The sequence below is a fragment of the Berghia stephanieae genome, chromosome 10, assembly GCF_034508935.2.
Source record: "Berghia stephanieae isolate SIO BIC M18660-M18661 chromosome 10, UCSD_Bste_1.3, whole genome shotgun sequence".
NCBI lineage: Eukaryota > Metazoa > Mollusca > Gastropoda > Nudibranchia > Aeolidiidae > Berghia > Berghia stephanieae.
The window spans coordinates 22,030,742-22,057,058 of NC_088369.1; the positions used below are offsets into that span (position 1 = coordinate 22,030,742).

A 26,317-nucleotide genomic window follows, 5' to 3' on the forward strand; every position below is an offset into this window, starting at 1 on the left:
AGAAAACGCTTTCTGGCCTTTTATTTGAACAATATTGTAGGCCTTTAAAATGTGGCAAGGACAATTCATTAAATGTTTACAGAAAGTAAATTTATGTCTAATGATAAGAATGGATTTACACTAAGTAGTAATATATTACATAATACAAAACTTATGTCTGGTTATATTTACATATTGCTTGTGTTTGATCGAGAGACTGCGAAATTTTCCTCCTTTTAGACAATTTGCTATTATCACCGCTGGGTAAATGATCAGAAAGATGTCTACACCACTGCATACATAACTCAATTTATGAAAATTGCGCATCTTTCCGGGTTTACTCAACCAGCCACACATGTGAAAAAAAAAAAAAAAAAAAAAGACAATACAAAGAGGCGACGAATAATATTATTGTATGATTTTATGACATATCATCAATAAATAGAATGTGTATAATCCCAAGTCAAAATTCATCACAAATAAAACAAGTTGTATGTCTTTCCTCTCACGGTTTTCCCCTTATATCGTGCCACACTTTGATGACAGAATCTCTATTCCCCCAAATCAATTTGCTCCCATACTTGGCATACAATCTGTGAAAAGAAATAGAAGAGAAAAAATGTCAAATAAAAACACAACTTTGGTGTATTACAGTAGAACTCGGAAATGATGGCCACGGGGATTGTAATGATTGGATTATCAACACCCTTCTCAACTTGTTTCCATTGCCCCCTATAAGATTTCGTGTATGTGTGTGTGCGAGTGTTTGTATGCACTAGGCATGTTTGATGAGGTAAGCAAGCGCATCACTCAATCACTAACCCACTGAAAATGATGGTTCCACGCTCCCCTCTCTCGCTGATCGTGTTGTTCGTTAACGAATGTTTCTCGCTGACCGATGCTGCTAAGTGTTGACATCTTGGCTGCCAGTGCTTACCTCGCGTGTCGCGTGGCACCACATTGGGTGGATAATTGACCCCCACCCCCAATACACACACACCCAAATGTGTTTCCCCTACTATGTACTACTACAGGCTAGGCTACTACTACTACTATGTAATGTTACTCGTGACGAAAAATAAAAAAAAGGAAAGAAGCTAAGCTAAAAATATTTAAATCGCCCTTATCTGTTGTTTTGCTTTACTTCGTTCGAAGTCCTAGGCTGGGGCAGGAAATGCTCGTTATTTCTGAGTTGACCTCTTTTTCATACTCGCTACTTTCATGCTAATTTTATTGAGTCTAAGAGAAAAAAAACGGGGATTTAGATTTTACTCGCTATTTCCGAGTACGTTACTTTCATGTTCTACTGTATAATTATAATCACCTATTGATTTGATGAATGTGGGTTTTGATTTTCCTGGGACTGGGACCTGACATCAGACGAGAAGGCCAGGAGCAGCAATGTGACTGGGGCTCCAATTTACATCTCTATTGCTATTAATGTTCCCATCATTATTACTAATTCAGAAAAGTGAGTGGAGCAGGCACTTATGTTGGTAACAACAAGAGATGAAGTGAATAGAAGAGTACCAGAAGACAATAGAGAATAAAAATTTTTCGCGGCAGCAACCATATTGGTACAACTCCGCCTGGTCGGTGAGAGAGTGACTCTACCGTATGAGCTATCCACGAATCCAAAGAAACCCACTCACTTTTCTGAATTAAAAATTCACCCCATATACTGGAGCATACTCAATGTCTCAATTGTTTCTATTATATGTTTGTGGTGAGAATATTGGCTATTTATCTTAACTGCTGGCCAGGTAACTTCGCAATGGCTGTGTGTTGGACCCGTGGTCTCCAGTAGTCGGTGAGAGAGAGAGCTCTAGTAATGAATGACCTGAGTTTGATACAAATTTTTTTGGATTCGTGGATAGATCATACGGTAGAGTCACGCTCTCACCGGCCAGGCGGAGTTGTCGTACCAATAAGGTCGCAGGTTCAAACCCCATCACCGCTGCGAAAATTTATTTATTCACTTTTGTCTTCTGGCACTTTTCTATTCACTTCATCTCTTGTCATCACTATTACTTTTAATGTTCCCATGATGAAAATAGTGAGGCTATCCAAAACGTTTAACATGTAAATTAAAAAGAAAAAAAAAGTTGAGCCTAAAATGTTTCGTGTTTGGCATTCTGCTATTTTTTAAAAAGCTGTTAGAGGTCACAGCTTCTAAAGAGCTTGGTATCACTTTAAATTGGTCAGAGAACGCTTCAATAAGGATAAGAGTTGCATTTAGTACGCTCAATTCTTGTATTGTCACAAATCATTATATTATATGCACACTATCAAAACATACTGAATCAAGGTTGCCAATATTCCGTATATTTACGGAATTCAGGATGTTATAAACCCTCAGTATATTTTCCAATCACCTGCTAAACAGGAAAATAAGTCAGTACATAATGTCTTTTTACTGGAGTTCAGCACTCAGAAAAGGGCCAGTTTGTGTTCTCTAAATTTTTGCCTCTTGAATGGGCAACCCTGCTATATACCAACCAATCAGAACCTTTTGTCTGTCACAGTCACTGAATAGGTACGAAATAGTGTTACAAATTACGGATATGAATTTGATGCCCTCAATCAAATAACGTAGTTTACTCTGGAATACAGCATGGCTCAACAGTTTGGTATTTGCTCCATTTCCGAAAGCTGCAGAGTTTGGACTACCCAATGTAATGTGTGGTCTTACCAAGACAAAAGTATAGAGATGCTGAAATGAGTCAATAAAATGTATAATACAGTAGAATTACTTTAAACCGAAATTTTGGGGACCCTCTAAACCATTTCGGTTTAAAGACATTTTGGTTTAAAGCAAGTTCCCGTTTTGCGATGTTTTTCAAGTGTAGTAACTATTTAAGAAATTTGCTCATTTAATCGTATCATGGGTTTCCCCATAAATGTAGTTGTTGAATAAATGCCGTCTTCGTAACCATTTTAAAAATCCTTTTTTTTTTTATGTTATTATTTTTTTTTTTTTGGGTGTGTTTTTAAAATATATTTGGGAGTTTTCGTTTTCAATTCAAAATTGTTGAAAGAGTTGTGTTCGGGATGCCGTGTTTTTTACATATCTCCGTCTTGATCAACTTTTTTTTCATCGACTTCACATAGTATTTTGATTTCAACTCCAACATGTAAGCACAATGCTTTCTTTTAGACATCTTTTAGTAAAATGTAAAGCTAAAATAAGATCGAAAGTTCTTGTGCGATAATTGATAATGAATGATGCGCAGCTACTCAGAGGTGAAGTGAAATGGAAATGAAAAGGCGTGTCAATGCTAAGCTGTCTACTATACACCTCTCTTTTGTTGAAAAGCCATTAGGTTCACAGGCCTAATTACATAGAACCCCCCCCCCCCTCTCACACACATTCAATCAAAGTGGAAATGAAATGGCATGTCAATGGTAAGTTGTCTACCCCCCCCCCCCCCCCTCCTCCTATTGTCGTGTTGAAAATCCAGTCAGTTCCAAAGCATCAACACACGAGCGAGAACATCTTGCTTGCGTGATTCTCCACCCCAACTCCCTCTCTTTCCTCATTTTTTCGCCTGCCAGTCACCCGTTGTCTTCCTTTTCCAGTCTGCGGTCGTGGTGCTGGCCAAACCCAAGTGCAGTGATTGAAGTGTTTGCCTACCCCCCACCCCTCACCCTGATCTTATACTTACGCTCTTTGTTTTAATATCGCCGGGCTTATTCCCGAATTTTTGAAGAAAAATAGAGAGAGAGAAAGGGAAGGTGCTCTCAAGTTGTTTCGGTTTAAAGAAAGTCCTTCTTAGAAGTATTTCGGTTCATCGTAAGAATTAGTACAAAGATAATGAAGAAACTAGTACAATTTATTAAATTCTTTGCGGTGTAAGGTATTTTTCGGTTTAGCTTCTTTCGGTTTAAAGTAATTTTACTGTAGTAAAAAGCAAGTCATCTCGCACTAGCTCACTTTGCAACGCTGCAGTGCAGAATAGACCCTAAAGACAAATTTCCCCTTGGGGAAGAAATAAATAACAATGTGAAATTGAATGTAAGCTTCAATTTAATATACGAAGACAGATAAAATTGACGTTTCAGGTTTCCCCTTTATCAACAAATCAGGATGAATGAAATACTACCGACGAATGTGGTAGTGGCGTTGTTAAGATGAATGAATTCATTTACATTACCCAGCATTCTTGAAAAATAACCGTGGGGATGAATAAAGGAAATATTCATTTTTTATAAAAATGCCAGAATCCAATTATTCATCATGGCAAATACTCACATGCCAAAGAGCATCCCCCCCAAATGCCCAGCGTGGTCCAGAACCTTCCATCCCATGAACAGTCCAATGAGATCAAAGAGAACGATGGCCTTGATACCCTGAGGAATTTTAAGTGTAAATGTTGCTGCTCGAAGCTCGAAGAAATAAATAATAACGTGAAGTTGAATGTAAGCTTCAATTTAATTACAAAAATAGATCAAATGAACGTTTCGGGTTTCCCCTTTATCAACAAAACAGGATGATTGAAACACCACAGATGAATGAGATGATGCAGCCACTACCACATCATCTCATTCATCTGTAGTGTTTCAATCATCCTGTTTTGTTGATAAAGGGGAAACCCGAAACGTTCATTTGATCTGTTTTTGTAATTAAATTGAAGCTTACATTCAACTTCACGTTATTATTTATTTGAGGGATTTTTAAAGAAAATAGCAATTGTATGGATTTAAGTAGCATAGTTGCAGCATAGCATGAACAGTAGTACATAGTAGTAGTAGTATGGTGTTTTGTCTTGTAATAAAATAATGAGCATGGTAAATTCCTGGATGGGGAAAAAAAAGTAATCCTTCAGAAACTCTTTGACCAACGAAGCCTGAGTTTATTCCAGTTTCTTTTGCGTGAAACGGACAATAGCAATTGCTTACTACCCTTTGGACAGGAAACTAGTCAATCGCAAAGCACTTTTCACCTGATACTGCTAGGGTGGACAACAGTATCAGAAAAAAAATCTCAACTTCACCTGGGATTGATCCCTTCGCATGTGAAGTGAGTGCTCTACCAACAGGTCTATCAGAGCAGGGAAAATTGGTCACAAATCTCTCGTCCTAGCGTTATGTCCTTGGGTTTTCGTCTTGTAACAAAGTCAAGGTATACTGAGCATGGCAAATTTTTGGACAGGAAAAATGATCACAAATCTGTTGCCCCAGTTTTCTGCCCTTGGTTAACGGATTTTATAGACACTTTATCACACTCAGATTCCAATAGGTATATGTGGCTATTCTGCTGTACCTACTTTGACAATAATAAAAATAAAAAGCAAAACAAAAACGCATTAACATTTTCTAGTCTGAAAATCAGCCTTCAAATACCTCATCTTGTCAACGACTCTCAAACCTGGGACTTCTTATCAATCAATATTTGAAAGACGAGTTTTCTGACCAAATTTTAAAAAAAATGTGAATTTTCAGAGTAACAGCATTATCTAGTTAGCGCGAGAGGACATAAATCACCTATCTAATAGGTAGCCTGTATTCAGTGTCGGTGGTGATAAAAAGTAATAAAAAAAAAAGGAAAATTTTTGAATGATTGCCTTTTAGCCCCATTTTTACTGCATTAAACCCCACTTTTAGAGCAACTGAGATGATAAACTATCACTGATAGTCTAGCTAACTTCTGGAGAGCGGGACACTGCATCTATTTGTTCCATCATAAATCAAGTCTCTTACTGCCAGTCATGATAAAATTGCGTATTTCTACGGGTTTGAGGAAAATCATCAGCACTGTGTTTTTCATGGAAATTTGATTTCCTATGGCCTGCTGGGAAATAAATGAGGTATTGTCAAATACAATGAGCACGAAGAATGTGTAGAATAAATACGTTATATAAATGTTAAAATATACGAATATTGTTAACAGTTTAAGGGGATCCTGATAACTCAGTAGAGCACCCGCATCACATGCAAAGGACCCAGGATCAATCTCAGTTCCTTTGCGTGTGAATCGAGTGCTTTACCAACTGAGCTATCCGGACCCCTGTTCATTATTGAATACACAGCAACCTTATCACATGTCACGATGAAATACTAACGTAAGTAACTTACTGAATCAGCAGAAAAGGAATGAGGAAATATCTCAGACACAAAGGCGACTTGTAACTGTGCAGTTGGATAGAGAACACCAGTGACGCCTAGCAAACCCATTATAGCACCTGACTGGAGAGATAGAAAATAAACAGCAATTTCTATTTTCTTTTGTTCACCAATAATGACCGAAAACAAAAGCAAATTATCAGGTTCATAGCACATATTTATATGATACACACACAGCATATATACCGATTGATTACAAAAATAAAATTAAAGGTATGCTTCATGGGGGAAAAGGGAGAGAAAGAGCGAGTTCTTAACAAGATAATTTGATGGATTGATTTTCTTTCAAATAAGGAAACTGTGTGTCTTATAAACGCCCCCCCCCCCCCCCCAAAAAAAAAACAAAAAAACAATACTCTCCCAGCCAATATGTACAGATAACAAAATCCTGTTAGAACTAAAAAGAAAGCATCGTCCAATGATCCTTTGTGGACTGGTGGTATGACATGCATCTCCAGGCTATTATATCCTGGGTTCCCATCCTACCCTGAGCAGCACAAAGTTGAGTTCTTGGAAAAGGGATGCTTTACTCACATACTCTCACTGTATCCATTAACAACATTTTCCCTGTTGGAAATTTAGTATGACCATTATCGCTTTAAATGCGTGATGTCTCATCTTACATTGTGAGTGTTGCTGCCGACTGGGGACTCCTTGTAAAGCACATTGAGCACATTTAATGTATATATTGTGCTGTATAAATGCTGAAATAAAAAAAAAGAAAAATCCCACTCACGAGCCCCATTCGATTCCAGCACCCTGTCCATTACCACTGGTCTTATATAACGTTTATTTTTACCACTTGACACGAGCCTGTCTGAGATAATAAAACTTGAGATTGTCATCAAAATTCATGCAATCTAACAGGTGTCTGGTGTCAAAGATAACACAATACGACGACATGATTTGTCTTTGGATTCATATACTTGTTTGAGGTTCATAAGGGGAAAATATTTGACAAATCAAAATCAGAGTAAAATTTCTTAAAAGAACTAAAACAAAGGAATTCCGCTGATTCGTGGAGGAAATAATAATAATAATAACTGATATTTCCAATACTTACAGCCCCTACAGACATAGAAAGCGGCCTTTTGAGAAGCCTCTGACAAAGTATACTTGCAAATGCTGACATTGTACCTATTAGTAAAAATAAAAATGCAATTCAGTAAAATTAAGTTCATTTCTGATGTCCTTTCAAAGGTAGAAAGAATACACAGGATTGGTTGGACAGCGCAAGTAAAAAGGAAGAAAATGGAATAGTAAAACGTTCTAGAATTACAATTAAAGCACCCAAAAAAAGGTAAAACAAAGGGGAACTAGTTCAAATAGGAAACAGATGTAGATTCCAAGAGCACACTATCAAAGTACTTAATTTGAGATCACCTGTCTCATCCAGACACAAGCACAGGTCCTGTAAGAGGAATACACTCAAATGTTTACCAATCATATGTAATATGTAAACAAAACAATACAGTGCATAACAGAGAGATGATTTAAAAGACAAAAAATATCATCTCCCAAAACTATAACAATACAGTTGACTGTTTCCCTCCCAACTAGGGTATCCGGCTAGGGCCTGGACAAAATCAAGTAATCTCATTCCAAGACAAAGACAGAAAGCATGTTGGAAAAACATATAGGGGAATAGAAGACACAGTATGTGCCTCATTAGCACTGCCCTACCCCAGCCCCATGAAAATGTATACTAAGTACTATGGAAAGCCACTATACTCTAACAAGATAGTAACTATCAATCAGCTGTATCTGGCACCTTTGGATTAGTCAGCTAGAATCACCGGGGATAAATTAAAAAATGAATACTTTGACAATTCTGTTGACCGCAGAACAAAAAAAAACAAAAAAAACAGACACAAATCAGAGTAACATAATTTATGAAATTGACATTTGCTGCTTATTTGTGACAAAACTGCGTATTCTATTCAGCAACCCTTAGATAGATCGATGTACTCGTACCTGATAAAATAAAGATTTTTTAAACAGGAATTAAGGACAGAATTCAGATCTAAATTTATATCATAAGACAAAAAGGTAATTTCCAACTTGTCAAACCCACAGAAATAAAAGCTAAAGGATAACAAGGATTCATTGACTGTACACTATTAACTCACTCAACCCTAACATATATGTAGTTTACCCGGGCTTACTTTTACCCTATGCCTATTTATTACATTTTTCTGAGACAAATTATAGGCGTAGTATCAAAGCTAATGTTTTTAGTTTTTACATGTTAATGGTAGTTGAATAAAACTATCTTTATACATAGATAATACATTTTTTCCAAATTTGAAAATTAGCAAAAATCTCTAGGATAGAGTGAGATAAAAATACTCTTGTATGCAAAAGACACCCTGCTTTTCTATTTTAAACAGGCTACGGCTCATATTCAAAATAATTTAATAATACCAACCGGCACTGATGTAAAACGCTGAAAACTGTTCATGACCAAATGTCTTTGTGGCAACAGGGGCAAAGGAAAGGAGAACATACATGTTGACGACTAAGTGGAGAAAGCTGATGTGACTGAAACTACTAAGCACCATAGACAATCTTGGGTGGGCTACATTAGAAAGAAAATAAACAGAAACACACACACACATTAATTACACATAGTGGATGGTTTACCTAGGATATAACGCAATATCCACTTAACAAGTTCAAAGCGCTTTACAAGGAGTCCCTAGCCAACAGCTACACTTAACATGAAGGAAGAGACAAGATGCCTGTAAGACTATATTTATATTACATTTTTTACTTGACAGATACAATACCGTTAATGATCAGATACTCATTTTACACCCGAGTATGGTGAGAGAATATGATTAAAAAGCCTTTTTCCAAGAACTCAAGTTCGTGATGTTCTCATCTGTGCTTGAACCCATGACACCGCTTCAAAGACGAGTGTCATACCACAACACCACAAAGGAACATAAACCAGTCTCTTTCCTTTTCAGATAAAATGTGCACTGCAAATTGAGCATTCAGAACTTCATGAATTCCACTGTAATGCGCTGAAATGTTTTGAATTCTATTAGGATTTTTGGCTAGTTGAATCCATATTCAAATGTCAAAACTGTTAATTGTACCCCATCCCCCAAGACGTATAATTTGTCACCAATCTATGTGGCTATTGTGGTCTATTGATATGACATTTGCCTTCGGATCCCCCTCGTGGATCTTTACCTTGCAGTGGTGAGGGGGCTTGAGGCACACGGGAGGGCAAAGGTGTAAATCCCGGTCGACCGTCACGAGACCATCCCGGGTATCCAGCCAACGAGCCACATGAGCTGCTCGCCCCGGTGTGTGACTAAATTTGATCCAAACCCGGTGCCCGAATAGCAGCCCTATCCCGGGCACCACACTATTATCCTTATGTCGAGTCCCAATCAGTCCCATCAATGGCGAAGCGGTCTGCCGCCTAGCCAAATAATACCGCGTTCATGTCGCCAGGGTCGTCGACACGTCCGAGAAAAAAGCAAACGTCCCATGCATCAATCGATTCGCGGCCTGCCGATTGGAAAATGCGACGGCGGGGATGGCGAGCTGACGCGTATATTGTCCCTGAACGTCGAGAGCCAGAGTATGGCAAAAAATGAGCTTTTATCAAAGCTATTGGCCGTTCATTGCGTAGATATCCTCCTGTTACAGGAGACCCACCTTTATTCAGGCGCGCAATCTTCCCGATTCCAGATCCCAGGCTATACGGTGGTCCAACGCGAGGACACCTCGAGGCTCAAAGGAGGGGTTAGCGTTTACGCTAAAGAGCCATCGAAGGTAAGGGTCATTGAGAGCGTAACGGACAGCAATGGGGTGAACCGAATTTCCGTGGAAGTAGGTGGACTGTGTTTGCATAATATTTACAAACCACCTAGAGCGACTTGGACTACACCACCGGTACCGGTGGTCAGCCATCCTTCCATCTGCCTGGGAGACTTTAATAGCCACCATCACGAATGGGGCTACCGAGACTGCAATGAGGCAGGAAGACAACTCCGCTCATGGATGGACTGTAATGATCTACACCTAGTGTACGATCCTACAGCCAAGGGTACCTTCCGGGTACCCGCCATAAGAAGGAGTATACTCCAGACCTCACCCTCGTAACGAAAGGCGCGAACGGTGAACCGCTGCAGGTGAAGCGGACAGTCCTCGGGACTTTCCGCATAGCCAGCACAGGCCGGTTCTTGTCACAGATGGGGTGACAATACCGAGGGTGCAGTCTCTCCCACTTTGCTGATGGAATTTCAGGAAGGCTGACTGGGAGGAATTCAGTTCCTATATCGAGCAGGTCTGCCCTGCCATTCCTCCCAAATCCAAGAATATAACCAGATTTAGTAGGCTACTGGTTAAGAGCGCTCAACGCTCTATTCCACGGGGCAAACGGAAATTCTACACCCCTTGCTGGACAGCAGAGTCGGAAGAGCTGTACCGAGAGTACCAGCAGACCCAGTCCCAGGGCACAGCCGATAGACTACTTCAGTCTCTGGCAGAGGGAAGGAAGCAACGGTGGCAGGAGACCGTGGAAAGTCTCGACTTTACACACTCCAGCCGTCACGCTTGGCGTCTGATAAAGAAATTGGACCCAGATCGGAATTTCGCGAAGGCTGCACCGGAATGCGAGGCAGACACAATTGCCAAGAATATTAAGAACCGTAGTAAGCGGGTCCCTAATCAGGCTTTTGAGCGCGGTGTCTGCAAGGCGTACCGTACGATTTTGGACTCGCTACCTGCGGAGGAGTCGGACTGGACGGCCCCGTTCAGTCCCCGAGAAGTGGGTGCAGCCATTAGCGAAGTAAAGAACGGCAAAGCAGCAGGGATAGATGGTGTATATCCTGATATGGTGACGCATCTGGGCCCCAGGGCACGGGCCTGGCTAGCAGAGGCAATGTCTGACGTCCTTGCAAAAGGAAAGCTTCCACAAGTGTGGAAGCACGCGAAGATAGTTGCCATCCTGAAGCCAGGGAAGCCGGCGAAGGAGGCAGACAGTTACAGACCCATATCGCTGCTGAGCTGTCTTTACAAATTGTTGGAGCGTGTTCTATTAAACCGATGGGGGCCGGTCCTAGACGCTGCCCTGCCACCTGAGCAGGCAGGCTTCAGGGAAGGGAGGTGCACCACGGAGCAGGTCATTGCCCTTACAGAGCATATTGAGCACGGGTTCGAGAGAAAACAGCAAACAGGTGCTGTGTTTATAGACCTATCAGCGGCGTACGATACGGTCTGGTGCGATGGGTTAATGCTCAAACTTGCAAAAATCATAAGGTGCAAAAAGACCTTGAAGTTGTTCTCTTCGATCTTAGGGGAAAGGCAATTCCACGTCGCGCTGGAGACGTCACGAGCAAAGTAAGGAAATTGAAGAATGGGGTCCCTCAGGGGTCGGTACTTGCGCCAATGTTGTTTAACGTCTACATTAGCGATATGCCGAACACTTCCTCCCTGAGGCTGGGATACGCAGACGACTGGGCACTCGTTACTCAGAGTAAAGTGTGGACCCGTCTCGAGAGCGTACTCAGCGAGGACGTCACCAGACTCAAATCCTACTTTGACAAGTGGTACCTGAAGATGAACACTTCAAAAACCGTGGCCACTGCATTTCACTTATGCAGTGGTTGGCACACCCGTAAACTGAATGTCCTAGTCGGGGACCAGCCACTCCCATATGAGCCGCGTCCAAAATATTTAGGGGTGACGTTGGATCGCAGCCTTACCTATTGGGTTCATCTCGAAGGGGTTGCCCGGAAGATAGAGAAACGCAACAGTCTTCTGAGGAAGCTGGCGGGATCGACTTGGGGCACTAGCCAAGCACTCCTGAGAACATCCGCCCTGGCACTATGCTATTCCACCGCGGAGTATTGCGCTCCAGTGTGGGGTAGAAGCAGAAACGTTGAGAAGGTGGATGTAAAACTTCGCAAGTCGATGCACATAGTGTCGGGAACGCTAGCAACAACCCCTAGAGAATGGGGCCCGATAATGGCAGCGATCCAGCCCCCCGATGTCCGGAGGGAGACCATTACGGGAAACTGGCTTAGTAAGATCAAAGAGAGAGGGAATGGGGATACTCCTCTCATGCGCATAATGAACGGTGCCCCCGTTTCGAGCCGAAATAAGTCCCGGCAACCCTTGTACGCAGAATCCCTGACTACGGACAGAGCTGCACATACGAGATGGAAGTCGGTTTGGACGAATTCAATCCCTCTTGGGGGGGGCGGGGACCTACACTTCTCTAAGCTTGGTGAGAAGTTGCCAGGCTTTGATACCAGTAAGAGGAGACACTGGGTAGCTGCGAATCGGCTTCGGTCGAGGAGCTGCCTAACGGCCGGTGCGTTACATCAGTGGGGTCTAACTTCCAGTCCAATATGTCCACGCTGTGGACAAGAACCCGAAACGGCAGAGCATCTAGTCGAAAGGTGTGTTGTGACGATGCTACCAGGCGGGTTTGCGACGGTGCACGAATGCGGACCGGACTTTGCTGATTGGGTCGATCGTCATAACATAATAGTGTGAACCATAAGAAGCTGCTGCTGCCTTCGGATCGGAAAATCCTGGTTCGAGTCCTGCTTTGATCGATGCATAGTTGAGTCCCCGGAAAAGACTCTTTACTCACATTCTCTCAAAGTACTCAGGTGTAAAATGAGTACATGGCTGTTAATATCATTGTTTCTGTCTGAAAAAAATTGCAATATCGCCCAACAGGCGTCGTGTCTTGTCCTACATGTCAGGCTGACGGGCCATAGAACTACATGCTACACACTACACGTTTCATACCCTGGGCTATTTAACTTCACACTATCATGCTACATGCTTCATATTTTGCCAGAGACAGAGGGATTTTGTTTTATTTTCTCCAAAGATGAATTATTCCGACAAAGAGGATTTTCTGATTTTGCTTTTGTTACGAAGGAGAAGAAAATGAAAGAGACAAAGCATATGGTGCTGAGAACATTTCCTTCTCAGAGAATCACAAGGAGAGTTCCAGCGTACATTCCGTCATCTTCTTGAGAATCCTGTTGAAGAACTCTTCCCAGATCCCAGAGAAGGGGCCTTGCAGTTGCCATTTCAATCAATTTTTCCTTGTAGTCGTCCATGTTCGCCAGATCTAGAACTAAACGTGTAGCAAAAAAGTGAGCATATCCATTTCTTTCTACACGCTCGTAGCATGTAGCGAGTCCTGTGTAGTGTGTAGTGAGTTGTATGGCCCCGCATAAGAGAGAGGAGGTTTCACTTTTCTATACACGTTTAAAACGTGTAGCATGTAATTCTATGGCCCATCAGCCTTAATGTTGCTGTTGGCTAGGGAACCCTTGTAAAACACTTTGACCATGTTTAATTGAGATTGCTCTGTGTGAAAGCTCAAGGGTCTTGTTTTGTTTTTTAAAATTAATTAATTTTTTTTTTAAAGTAGACATTTAAACAAACGTTGAACTGAATACTTCTTAAATCTAAATGCTATATGGTATGTTCTGAAATCCTTACACGCCATCATATCAATAAATAGTAAAAAGTAATGGTAATTTTTCATAAAGCTTCAGAAAACTAAACATGATAGGTAATAAAAATTACACATATAGTTGAGAAATCAGCATAAATTTTCAAAAGTCAACTTCTGCTTAAAGCCAACCAACTCCTCTTGTTGGTCCAAAATTATCTGTCTGTGTTCCATTAATACTGGATAAAGTCAACATTGCTTTAAAAGTCAACTTTTCTTTCTAGTTGGTGGTGTTGGCTTTATCAGAATTCCACTGTATAACTGTCAGCCCTTTTTAAAAATGAAAACATTTTCAATAGATAAATATCAGATCAAATTCATTCTTTAAGGATAATAGAATGAAAAAAGCAAGTCTACTAAAAACGGTTATTTAAGAAGTAGTAAAATATGTGGCTGAAACTGTGATGGCCTGTTTCATATTACAATCATGCCTTTCCTGGAAAGTAACGTTCTATCCAAAAGGAAACAGGCAATTAGTATTGTCCGTTTCACATTATGGAAACCAGGATTAACTCTCGTTTCCTGAAGGACAACTTTTCCTGGAAAATAGAGAGAAAAAAATATGCAGAAAGCGCAGATGAGCTTGCTTGTAGCTTTCTTTTTTAAAAAACCCTGCAAAACACACCTGCAGATGAGGAGAAATATCGGACCATTCCTGGCTGTAACCTGGGCACTTTCCACAAGATCCAAACTGCTACATTGGCTGCAATGATGCCAAATGTGAGTTTTGCAGAAGAATCAAGATTTTCCCAAATGGCATTTAACTGGAAATGTAAAATAAAAAAGATATATTATATATACACATACCAAAATACTGTGAAGATTTTAAACAGTAAGCTGATAGAACTTCAGCAGGTAGCCGAAATCATTTTACCTTAAAATGTTACCTTCCGATCCGAAAGTGAGTGTCATACTACAAGACCACATAGCCGCACCAGCTATGCAGTCTAAGGTGGATATTGGAGCTATATAAATTCTCTTTATTTGATTTGATTTGAAATGAGCCAAACTATTCAACAATATAATTTGACTCAGCCTGACTGTCAGTGTATAATACATGTGCCATTGATGTTCCTTTGGTCAACTATTTAAGGTTAATTTATTTTGATGGACTTTATTACCACTCATGATTTGACGACAAAACTCCAATCTTGGTAATAGATGGTAGTTTTACTATTTTCATGAGAAATGACCTGAAGTAACCGTTTTTCTATGAACATTACTCAAAATGCAGATGGATAATGTATCTTTTGCTCAACTTAAGTGCCTATTAGGCATTAGACGGTTCAATCATTAGATTTTATTGGGTTGCATTTATTTTTGGCAGACATGCGCACAATTGTTCAAAATTCGTTTTGCACATATTCTTAATTAATACACTGTAGGGTGGCTAGCAGGTTTTGGCATGCTACAAATCAAAACAAGCAGGACAGATATTTGTTACTGTTATTGTATACAAGAGATAAATTATGCTTTGCTATAAATTTTTTTTAAAAAAGGGTCAGAAAGTAACTCACATGTTTCCTAAATCCAAATGCCTTTTCGTTAAAAAAACGGAGTCGGGATGCTTTTTCTGAAGCCATGTCTTTGTAGATCTGTCTAACATTTTCGTACTTCCAAATCATAGCACCAAGAAAGCTACAGCTGCAAACCTGATTGGATAAATTACGCATTCTTTTAAAATAAAAAACAAAAAAATAGTTTTTTAGTAGTCTAGTTGTCCAGAGGTCTCCTATCCAAAGAAGAAAGTAGGAGGAGGAATTAAGAAACCCCCCCCAAAAAAAAAAAAAATAAATAAATAAATAAAAGAGGAATCAATGTACAGTTCTTGACATAAAGGCTGTAGCAATGTATCCTTTGAGTTCAGTAGTTATACACTCTCTTGACAGCATGTTCACCTCCTGTATAACCAAAGCACTAAAATAGCAATATAGTAATGTGCCAAAGTTTACAGTTATAGTTATAGACAGAATCATAGAATTCCTTCTGTAAAAGATGAAATGTAGGAGTCTCTGGTAGTCTAGAGCCAGATATCTGTATACCGGTGGTCAAATAACACGATGGTCATATGAATAGGTATCCCCTACTTTAAATTAGAAAACAATTGAAAAACAAACAATAGAACACTTAGTAGTCTTGAGCACATATCTATGTGGGTTTAAGCCGTGAAAAAAAGAAAACAAGTTTTGTTTCAAACGTCTTTTCTTCTCTTCGACACGATTTTGGGTAAGAATAATGTAATCTAAAATCTATTATCAGTGAAGAGAGGAAAAAATATAATTATTTCCTATGCAAATCTGACTTAGGAAAACAGAACACGCTAGAGTGAGAGTGCAAGGGGAGGAAATTCTCTCTTCATTCCCTCATAGGTGGGAATTGAAAAGCAAAGTTTCAGAGGAAAAAGTAGATCCATCTTACCAAGGGTATGCAAAAGCCTGGACTTTATAGGTGGACCTGCCTCCTCCCCCCCCCCCCCCCCCCCCCCCCCCCCCACTCTCTACTAAGAAAAAAATATTGTATTATTCAACATAAGGCATTCTAAACATACTTTGGGCTTATTAGATGTAATTTAACAGTCACTATTTATTATTCCACTACAGTACTTGACAATCATAATTCAGAACAAAACCAAAGTTTACAGTGTTATATCGTAATTTTCGCTGGTTTGAAGTAATAGGTGATTTCATTTCGGCAAGAAACCACTAAATAACTGGAAATTTTCACCTAGGTTCCCTCCATCTTATTCAACTATATCCATGACTCTGATTCTGAGTACAAAACTTTTATCTTAGACAAAAAGTACATAGATACGTAAAAATAAATATGACCAAAAAATTGTTGACAACAGGGAATAAACCTTGAATCCTTGAAGTCAAGTAAATCCAGTGGAAAAAAAAGGGCAACTCTGAAATCATACTGCATACGAATCGTGAATAAAAATATAAAACGTTTATATTGTACCGTTATCCTGTCTCCAAGGGGCCTATGTGCTGAGAATAAAAACAAAACAAACAAGCGCATTACATAATATGATCAAATAAGTGTGACTTTTTACTTACCCCTGTGACAAAAGCAGTTGATTTTATCCATGAAAATGAGTTACTTTCAGACTTTGTTGTATGTATTTGATTTTTTGGGCCTGAGGGTGTTTTTTGATTCCGAAAACTCCTTGTAATGATGTGAAATGATTGTGAACTTTTGATATCCTCCCTCCATTTTAACTTTGGGCTGAACCTCTTTACTGTTACATGGGGGCTCTTCAATGCATATTGCAAGCTGCAGAATGAATTGGGAGCGGGGGGGGGGGGGGGGGGGGAGGTTGAATAGTTTTGATCAGTTGCTTTTTGGTTAAATAAGATTTATCATATTCATAAAACGTTTCAATACTTTAGTTGTCATTCAAGATAAAATGACTTTTTACAATTTGGTCAGAAAACCCATTCTTAAACATTAATGGATATTTAGTCGAAAAAATAAAAAACCCTTGTTAATTTCTACCTATAAAAACAGATTGGGAAGGGTATGGGGGTGGAAGAGGAATAAAAGTAAGTAAAAATACCCTTTCTTTAATTAATTGATATTTTTTTGACAACATTAAAAGAAAATTGGCTGCAATTTCTCTTGATTAAATCAAAGATTCAACCCAACAAAACCAACAACTACAAAATATTCATAGGCGGTGAAGTCAAGACTGGATTCAGTAAGTAAAATCCAATCACTATGAAGGAAACAACAGGCCTGTCAGTACCGCTGGTTGTTTAGAACTTTGAAGTTGAGATTTGGACCCTATTTTATTTGCGGGTGGAAATTATTGATATTGCACTTTATTTGGTAAAAATTGGACAAAAATTACGACTTTGGTAATGAAAAATGACTTTGATGACATTATTGTATACATAAATAATTTTTTTTAAAAATTATCTTCTTCTCATATGCCTTTATATCTGGAGTCCCAATTGAAGATGAAGGTACTCGTCTCTTTGAGTTCTTCCAGCGGGCTGAAAAGTTTTTTTATTTAGAGAAGTTGCAGAAGGCCATATCCAGACCTACCAACAAAGGATTTTTAGGAGCAAAATCAGGGATTTTTTTCATCCCAAACAGGGATAAAAGGAAAAATGAGGGGGTCAGGATCACAACATGCTAAGTCACAGAAATCAGATAATGAGATTTTAACAAAACTCATTTTTGTGATTTAGTACCCTTGAATTGCTCGTAAATTCGTAGATTTGAAAATGAACTCTACCTGAGGATTAACATAAAGACATAAAACTAAAACTACAGTTGGCGAACAAAATATTAAAATTACTCTGCTTGGCAGGGATCACGTTTATAATAACAATGTACCCCATTTAAGGCACTGTTCAGGGGTTGATGTCCCGAATGAGAGGGCGGCCATTTTTTAAATGTTTACATTGGAGATTGGCCAGATATGTCTGTTTGTGTGAAGAAACTTAGTTTGTACATTACGGACTACTTTTGATTGATTTTTTTTTTCGCATTTATTATATTTGTTATCATTATTTTGTTTTAACACTTGTTTAATTCAAATTTCTTGTATTTGCATTTTTTTTTCTTCAATTCCCGTAATAATCAGATCCTGGTTTCATCAATTTTCTTTGGGCATGGAGTGGAGGGAAAGGGGTAGTATTTTTTTAAATTTTAAAAATCCACAGGCGTCGTAACAATGACCGGTGCCTGCACAAACCGAATTGATCGCCACTGGTTAAACGCGAAATGTAATTTAAAAAGTTACGCTGGGGTTGCAAACACAACTCTTTCGTCCCACTTCACTTTGAAGAATTCATGTGGAGGGAGACACACAGGGCAAGAGACTAGGAAGCTTTCGACAACATTCTGCTTCATCTCTCTCAGTGGTTATTGTGTTTAATAATAATAATAAATGGCATTTATATAGCGCTTTACCCCGTTGTCACAGGCTCTAAGCGCTTTACAGTGATATAAAACAAAACATATTACAGTGAGACAAGTGTGAAGGAAACGTGATACGAATTCAATTTAACAACAACAAAATATGAAAATATATTGCAACATTATGACGTAAAAAGATAAAACTTTAGGCGAGATTTGAACGTTGTCAACGAATCCGAGCATCTCACGTGTGATGGGAGAGCGTTCCAAAAATGGGGGGCCAAAATTGAAAAGACTGTTCACCTATTTTACGCAATGGCTTATGTTTGACAAGGATTGATCGGTCATTGCTTGACCTCAAGTTTCTATTGGGGACATATATGTTTAGAAGGTCTTTAATATAGGAGGGACTGTTCGTGCTCAGGGATTTGTAGACAACAGTACAAATCTTATAGGCAACTCTTTTTTCCACAGGAAGCCAATGTAACTCACGGAGTTGCTGACGGGTATTTTTTGTTATTGCGTACAATGAGCCTGGCTGCGTTATTTTGAGCAAACTGAAGTTTGCTAATTTTGTCTTTAGCTAAATTCGCCCAAAGGGAGTTACAATAGTCCAATTTAGATAAAACCAGGGAATTAATTAAAAGTTCTGTTATATGCTTCGGTATTAAATTACAAATTTTGCTTATTTTTTTCATTTCTATGTACATAGATTGTATGGTGTTATTCACATGGCTTGTCATGGAAAGATCTTTATCAATGATGACGCCAAGGTTTTTTGCTTTATTTGAAAATTCTATTGTGCTTTTTCCGAGAGTAATAGGCGATTTATTTGCCTGTTTAAGGATACTCGGCCTTCCACACATTAAAATCTCAGTTTTACTATCATTTAATTTTAACTTATTGTGGTACATCCAAGATTTAATCTCATTAAAACAGCTCGTAATTCGTTGTATTAAGAACTGTAAATTACTAAGAGGTGCTGAATCATATATCTGCGTAACATCTGCATAAAAATGATAACTCAGATTGAATCTGGATATCACACTAGAAAGGGACTGCATATATACAGTAAAAAGGACAGGGCCAAGAACAGAGCCTTGTGGCACTCCAAAATTTAGTAAAACTTGTTCTGACTGAACACCATTCACCACGACAGTCTGCCATCGATCCTGTAAATATGATGTAAACCATTTAAGGGCAATTCCTTTTATGCCGAACGTATTTTCTAGTCTTCTTAACAAAATGTCATGGTCAATGGTGTCAAAGTCAGCTGAAAGATCTAAAAGGCATAATACATTGATATTGTTAGCATCAGCATTACATAACAAGTCATTAAAGATTTTAAGAAGCGCCGTTTCAGTACTGTGTTGATGTTTGTAGGCTGACTGAAAGGGTTGTTCCAAACTGTTGTTCTTAAGATGAGATGTTAATTGTGTAAGAACTACCTTCTCCAAAAGTTTTGACAAAAAAGGTAAATTTGATACAGGACGATAATTGTTTAATATATTGTGGTCCAGTGATGGTTTCTTCAGAAGTGGTTTGACGAGGGCACTTTTAAAGCACGATGGAACTTCACCAGTCAGTATGGATGTATTTATGATTGATGTAATGGATGGTAATAATGTATCGATGGAGCTGGCCAAAATTGTGCTGGTAGGGGATCAAGGTCGCAGGATTTAATGGGGGCTTTTTTATCAACTCGTTTATGAAACTAGGTGAAACTGGTTGGAACTTGTCTAATGGGGTACCACAGAACGTATTTGTATCTATAAATGGTTCATGCCGATCTAGTTCTGAACGAATGTTATGGATTTTGTCTTTAAAAAAGTTGACAAATGTGTTTGGCAAGTCTCTTTGATTGGTTGTAGATGGTAATGAAGTGCATCTTTCACGTCCAAGTAGATCATTGCAGATGTTAAATAATTGTTTGCAAGATTTAGAAGTTTCGAATTTTGAAAGAAAATACGTGGTCTTTGCCTTTTTTATTGTTGTCTTCCAGGCACGAAATGCGTTCTTGAACATTTCACTATGAATCGTAAGGCCTGATGTTTTCAGCAGTCTTTCTGCTCTCCGACACTTCGTTTTAGCTTCTTTAACGTCCGACGTATACCACAGAGCATACTTGCGGTTGGTGACGCTCCTTGTTTGGAATGGCGCATGTTTGTCAAGCGTTTCGATGAGACAACTATTCCACTGGTCTGGAGAAATCATTGAATTTTTAGAAAGTTTTGTTTCTAAATCGCCTCTGAAATTGTCCAAATTAATGCCTTTAATGTTTCTGGTTGATGTGGTGGTGGTTTCTTGGCATGGTTTTGAAACGTCAAGATTGAAAGAAATGAGGGAGTGGTCCGAAAAGGGGAGATAATCGACGGTGGCGTTGGTTTTTTGGAACTCTGAATTTTCTACAATTACCCAATCTAAAATATGACCAGCAGAGTGGGTTGGCCTTGTTACGATCTGGCACATGTTGTTCTCCGATAGTGACTCGTGCAATTTAGCGGTGTCTGTGACGTTGTCGAAGTGAAAATTAAAGTCGCCGAGTATAATTGAATGGCCAGGACGCGTGTGTTGCAAAGTTAGCATCTCGTTGATTTCCTTCCTAACATCAGGTAATTTTATTTTGTTTTTCTTGTTTGCTGGCGGTCGGTAGATACAGTTGAAGTTGTATCTTGTATTCTGGAGGGATAATCTAAGATCAATGGCCTCCATTGTTTTGCAGCGCATTTCGAGGATTTCCACATGTTTTGATAATTTTGTTTTATAAAATACGCCAATGCCACCCCCTCGCTGATCTTTCCTTGGATACGATCTAAATTGGATAGCTTTTTCAACTGGGACGTCTCCTGACTGTGAGAGCCATGTCTCTACTAAAAATAGTATGTCGAAGTTCTTCTCCGTTAATAAATCGTTTAATTCTTCGGTTTTGTTACGGCAGGACTGTGCATTGAGAAGACCAATAACAATGTTATTGTTGTCGTTAGTGAAACTGTTTGTGGTCGGTACAGTTACAAGTGTTGGTGGTGGACGGGGGTTTGTGTGGGGGCGGGGTGGACGACGAGTTGTTACCATTGAGATGTTATGTTGTCTTATGTTGTTATAATGCAATAAGTCATTGTTATAATTCATTTTATTATTATCATTTTTTTATTATTTCGCTATAAAAGAGCCAACTCGAAAGAGCTAATGTGGCAACCCGGATTGGACACAGTTCCCTGAGGTAAATAAAAAAGATGGCCAACCTCTCGTCAGGGACATTGATCCTCGAACAGTGCTCCATTTTGTAACATAAGGTCAACTGGTTTCTCACTGTGTAAGGAATATTCTTAAAAGGGGAGGCCGCCCGAAAGTTCCTACATCCCCAGTATTAATGTTCTAGTAGGGAGTTTGGGAGGGGGGAACTAAATTATTTTAAAAAGGGCTGATATTATCCCCAGACACCCGTCTGGGGATAATGAAAATTCGTTATCCCCAGACACCTGTCTGGGGATAACCAAATTTCATTATTCCCAGACACATATTTGCAACCCCGCTCTTTTAAACAATTATCCACATTCCAGAATATGGAATGTTTCCGAATGCACATAGAAATAAGGAAAGTTAATAAAATATCTATAAAAACATAAAATTAACCAACATTAAATCAGTTGTTACTACATATACACAATATGCGTCGACTTCGAAGTGGGTGTCATGGCCGAATGGTTTAGTCGTCTGCCCTGGAACTTTTACCAGAATCGACGTTGTGGGTTCGAATCGTGGTTCCGCCACTTTTTTTCTTTTTTTTGAATCCGTCTTCTTTTTACAGAACGTTGCAAGGGATAAATGTCCCATCCATCCTCCCCCCCACCTTTTTTTTTTGTGCGAGTCTACTCTTTTCTCCTTTTTGTTTGACCTTTTGTTCCGTTTCTGAGCATGAATTTCTTAAAATTGTTTTTATTAAAAAAAAATAAAAAATTGTTTGTTTTTTTCTCCTCTATCTGATTATTTGGTCGCTCTCTGAATATTTGGTTTTTAATTATTTATCCTTCTTAGTCACTATTTGAGATCGGAGTGGGGACAAATATGACAATTTGCTAGAAACTAGAAAGGAACTAAGAGAGAGAGAGAGAGAGAGAGAGAGAGAGAGAGAGAGAGAGAGAGAGAGAGAGAGAGAGAGAGAGAGAGAGAGAGAGAGAGAGAGAGAGAGTTTTTAAAAAAGAGGTGGGGGAGGATGGATGGGACATTTATCCCTTGCACCGTTCTGTAAAAAGAAGACGGAATGTAAAACAAAAAAAAAATAGTGGCGGAACCAGGCTTTGAGCCCGCAACGTTGATTTTGGTAAAAGTTCCAGGGCAGACGATTAAACCATCCGGCCATGACACCCACTTCGAAGTCGATGCATATTGTGTATATGTAGTAACAACTGATTTAATGTTGGTTGATTTCATGTTTTTATAGATATTTTATTAACTTTCCTTAATTCTTTTTTGTTTAATCTCTCTCTCTCTCTCTCTCTCTCTCTCTCTTGGTTCCTTTCTAGTTTCTAGCAAATTGTCATTCGTCCCCACTCCGATCTCAAAAAGTGTCTAAAAAGAATAAAATAATTAAAAAGCATACAAACAGAAATATTCAGAGAGCGACCAAATGGTCAGATAGAGAAGAAACAAAAAACAATAAATTTTTTAAAATAAAAACAATTTTTAGAAATTCATGCTCAGAAACGGAACAAAAGGCCAAACAAATATAGACTAGCACCAAAAAAAAAAAAAAAAAAAAAAAAGTGGCGGAACCAGGATTCGAACCCATAACGTCGATTCTGGTAAAAGTTCCAGGGCAGACGACTAAACCATTCGGCCATGACACCCACTTCGAAGTTGACACATATTGTGTATATGTAGTAACAACTGATTTAATGTTGGATAATTTTATGTTTTTATAGATATTTTATTAACTTTCCTTATTTCTATGTGCATTCGGAAACATTCCATATTCTGGAATGTGGATAATTGTTTAAAAGAGCGGGTTGAAAATATGTGTCTGGGGATAATGAAATTTGGTTATCCCCAGACAGGTGTCTGGGGATAATCACAGTCACAGCGTTTTTAAAAAGTCTCCCCCTTCCTAAACCCCCAACTAAAACATTATTAAAAACGCAGTGGCTATTTTTACAGTCCCGTAAAGATGGTTCTCGGGGCTATTTTTACAGTCCCGTAAAGATGGTTCTCGGGGCTATTTTTACAGTCCCGTAAAGACGGTTCTGGTGGCTATTGTTACGGCGTTGCGGTAATAGATTTATAAATAGTAACAGATTGGCTGAGTAGACGCCATTGGCTCTAAAACTCTCACTCCCTTCGTTCAGGTGCGGCAAGTTAGCATCCTCTCTCTCTCTCTCTCTCTCCCCCTCTTTCTTTCATTCTTTCTCTATGTCTTTCTTTCTTTCTCTCTCTTCTCTCTTTCTTTTTACTTTCTCTTTTTTTCTATCTCTCTCCCTCTTTCTTTCATTCTTTCTCTATGTCTTTCTTTCTTTCTCTTTCTCTCTCTTCTCTCTTTCTTTTTACTTTCTCTTTTTTTCTATCTCTCTCCCTCTTTCTTTCTTTCATTCTTTCCCAATCTCTTTCTTTCTCTATTTCTCCTCCCTCTCTCTCTCTCTCTCTCTCCCGGTCTTTCTTTGTTTCTCTCTCTCTCACTCTTTCTTTCATTCTTTCTCTATCCCTTTCTTTCTTTCTTTCCCTCTCTCTCTCTCCCTCTCTCTTTCTTTCATTCTTTCCCAATCTCTTTCTCTCTCTCTCTCTCTCTCTCTCTCCCGGTCTTTCTTTGTTTCTCTCTCTCTCACACTCTTTCTTTCATTCTTTCTCTATCCCTTTCTTTCCCTATCTCTCATTTTCTCTCTCTCTCCCTCTCTTTCTTTCATTCTTTCCCAATCTCTCTCTCTCTCTCTCTTTCTCTCTCTCTCTCTCTTTTTTTTTTTTCCTTACTCTTTTTCTCTATCTATCTCTTTCCCTAGTGGTACCTCAAAGCCTAGGCAGAGGGGTCTGACCACAAGGTGAACACCGCTTTGGCGGAGAACAATAAAACAACCTCCTAACTGGGAAGGGAGGAGCAATACAGCGACCACTCTTGTCTGGTCGGAACAAACACTGGGTCAATCGGTAAAGGAGTAGGAGCAACGCGATGGTGGGACCAAAGTAAAATGCCCTCTCCACCTCGGCGCCCCAATGAGGATCAGTCTTGGGCACCTCTATTCTTTTGGATCATGACCGACCATGGTAGAGAATCATCATCATTATTTACTTTCTTTTTTTTAAAAATATTATTCAAAAGAACAATATTTAAGCATGAGGTGTTTCGCAATGTGCATCTTTACCATGGACATCCACATTGGGGGGGGGGGGGGGGGGGGGGGGGGGAGGGTGTCATTTGTCCACAATACGGTTGGGAGGTTGAGGGGGGGGGGGGGGGGGGGGTTTCTAAAATTATGGTCAAATGTGTCCAATTGGTTTGTGAACGGCCTCTTTTTTGAAATTGGATTCAAACCCACTCTCACGTGAGAAGACTGCACCCTGAATGTTAGACGTCTACGTCTTTTAAAATTGTATAAACCGTTAGTCCTTCCTGACTGGTTTTACTGGTAAAGTATAAACAAAAGCCAACCTGTAAAGTATTATATCTTGAGGGGTGTCGACTCAAGCAGGAACTAAATATACTTTCAGTGTTTGATAATAGATCTATATTATGTATGTTTGACAGAAAAAAAAAATTAAGACATACAACCTAACCTGCCCACTGATGATAGAAAACGGGCTGTTCTGTACTGCAAACATAACTTATGCAAAAAAAAAAAAAAAAAATTATATGTAATAAAAATGACAGTACCGTAAAAATCGCTAAGAGATTTGACTTTACATTAATTATTTGTTAATTTTAGTTTTAGCTTTAGATCTAAATATGTTAAATGAAATTAATTTTGCTTTCATTCACCGCCTCTAGATCTGTACATCTCAATATCGGGAGAAATGATATGTGAAGTTTTGTGAATACTGCAAAAAGATGATAATCTATAACTATGCGGATAATTGAACAGAATCGCATCAACGCCATAAAAATAGCCATGAGAACCGTCTTTACGGGACTGTAAAAATAGCCCCGAGAACCATCTTTACGGGACTGTAAAAATAGCCCCGAGAACCATCTTTACGGGACTGCAAAAATAGCCCCGAGAACCATCTTCACGGGACTGTAAAAATAGCCACTGCGTATTAAAAAAGTTTCTCCCCTCTCAAACCCCCTACTAGAACATTAATACTGGGGATGTAGGAGCTTTCGGAAGGCCTCCCCTTAATGGTGAATGAAAAGCGAAAGTAGAAGTAGAAAAATGACCTTTTCTTTTCACTTCCACTCTCTGATTTCATTTACAAACCATGACTTATTTTAATGATCGCAGGTACAGAAAATAAAAGTAAAATAATAATTTAATCTACAAATAAATAGTTCGACAAAATCGCAGAATTAAAAAAAAAAAAAGTAACCGGCTGAATGCTCACCATAAGTTTGACTGTCGGGGAAACAATATTCGACAACAGGACAGCGCCATGATGAAATATTGTTTTGTCAACAATCCAATAAAAAGTTGGATCACTCTTTTCGCTTAGAAAGAAACGCAACTTTTCAGTTTAAAAAAAAATCTGAGCATCGTCAAGGAAAAATTCTTATAGTGGCTCTGTCAACAACTGTCTGTTGACCTTTTTAATAAATTATGATTCTAATATCACTTTGGTCATTGTTTGCTTAGAACTGTATAATTTCGTTTCATGCTCATTCTTTTCTTTCCCCTTGTTGCACACATGAAGATCGGAAATTCC

At 39.0% G+C, this 26,317-nt stretch overlaps 2 protein-coding genes across 3 annotated transcripts in view; both read right to left on the reverse strand.

Moving 5' to 3' along the window:
* The window catches only part of LOC144980823 (putative serine protease K12H4.7), a 641,746-nt gene that overhangs the window by 425,282 nt on the left and 190,147 nt on the right, over window positions 1-26,317 (reverse strand). The gene's annotated exons all lie outside the window — the stretch shown is intronic.
* LOC144980816 (presenilin-associated rhomboid-like protein, mitochondrial) lies at window positions 383-26,065 on the reverse strand. Of its 2 annotated transcripts, none has more exons than XM_078928646.1 (9): window positions 26,000-26,065; window positions 16,666-16,882; window positions 15,124-15,258; window positions 14,232-14,370; window positions 8,531-8,680; window positions 7,166-7,239; window positions 6,055-6,165; window positions 4,232-4,329; window positions 383-572 (listed from the first exon to the last, which is right to left on the reverse strand). In XM_078928646.1, exons 1-9 carry the CDS (start codon window positions 26,047-26,049, stop codon window positions 485-487), a joined length of 1,062 nt encoding a protein of 353 aa, XP_078784772.1. In that variant the 5' UTR covers window positions 26,050-26,065; the 3' UTR covers window positions 383-484. The 2 variants fall into 2 exon arrangements, with proteins under 2 accessions (XP_078784772.1, XP_078784773.1); XM_078928647.1 differs by lacking the exon at window positions 26,000-26,065 and adding an exon at window positions 21,718-21,822.

What these genes read in the sequence shown, in the direction of transcription:
- LOC144980816 (XM_078928646.1), bottom strand. Translation starts at nt 26,049, where the DNA reads ATGGCGCTGTCCTGTTGTCGAATATTGTTTCCCCGACAGTCAAACTTA. An exon ending in CCCCGACAGTCAAACTTATG is followed by an intron (nt 16,883 to 25,999) that starts GTGAGCATTCAG and finishes TTCATTCTGCAG; the next exon opens with CTTGCAATATGCATTGAAGA. An exon ending in TTTCTATGTCTGTAGGGGCT is followed by an intron (nt 6,166 to 7,165) that starts GTAAGTATTGGA and finishes CTATCTCTCCAG; the next exon opens with TCAGGTGCTATAATGGGTTT.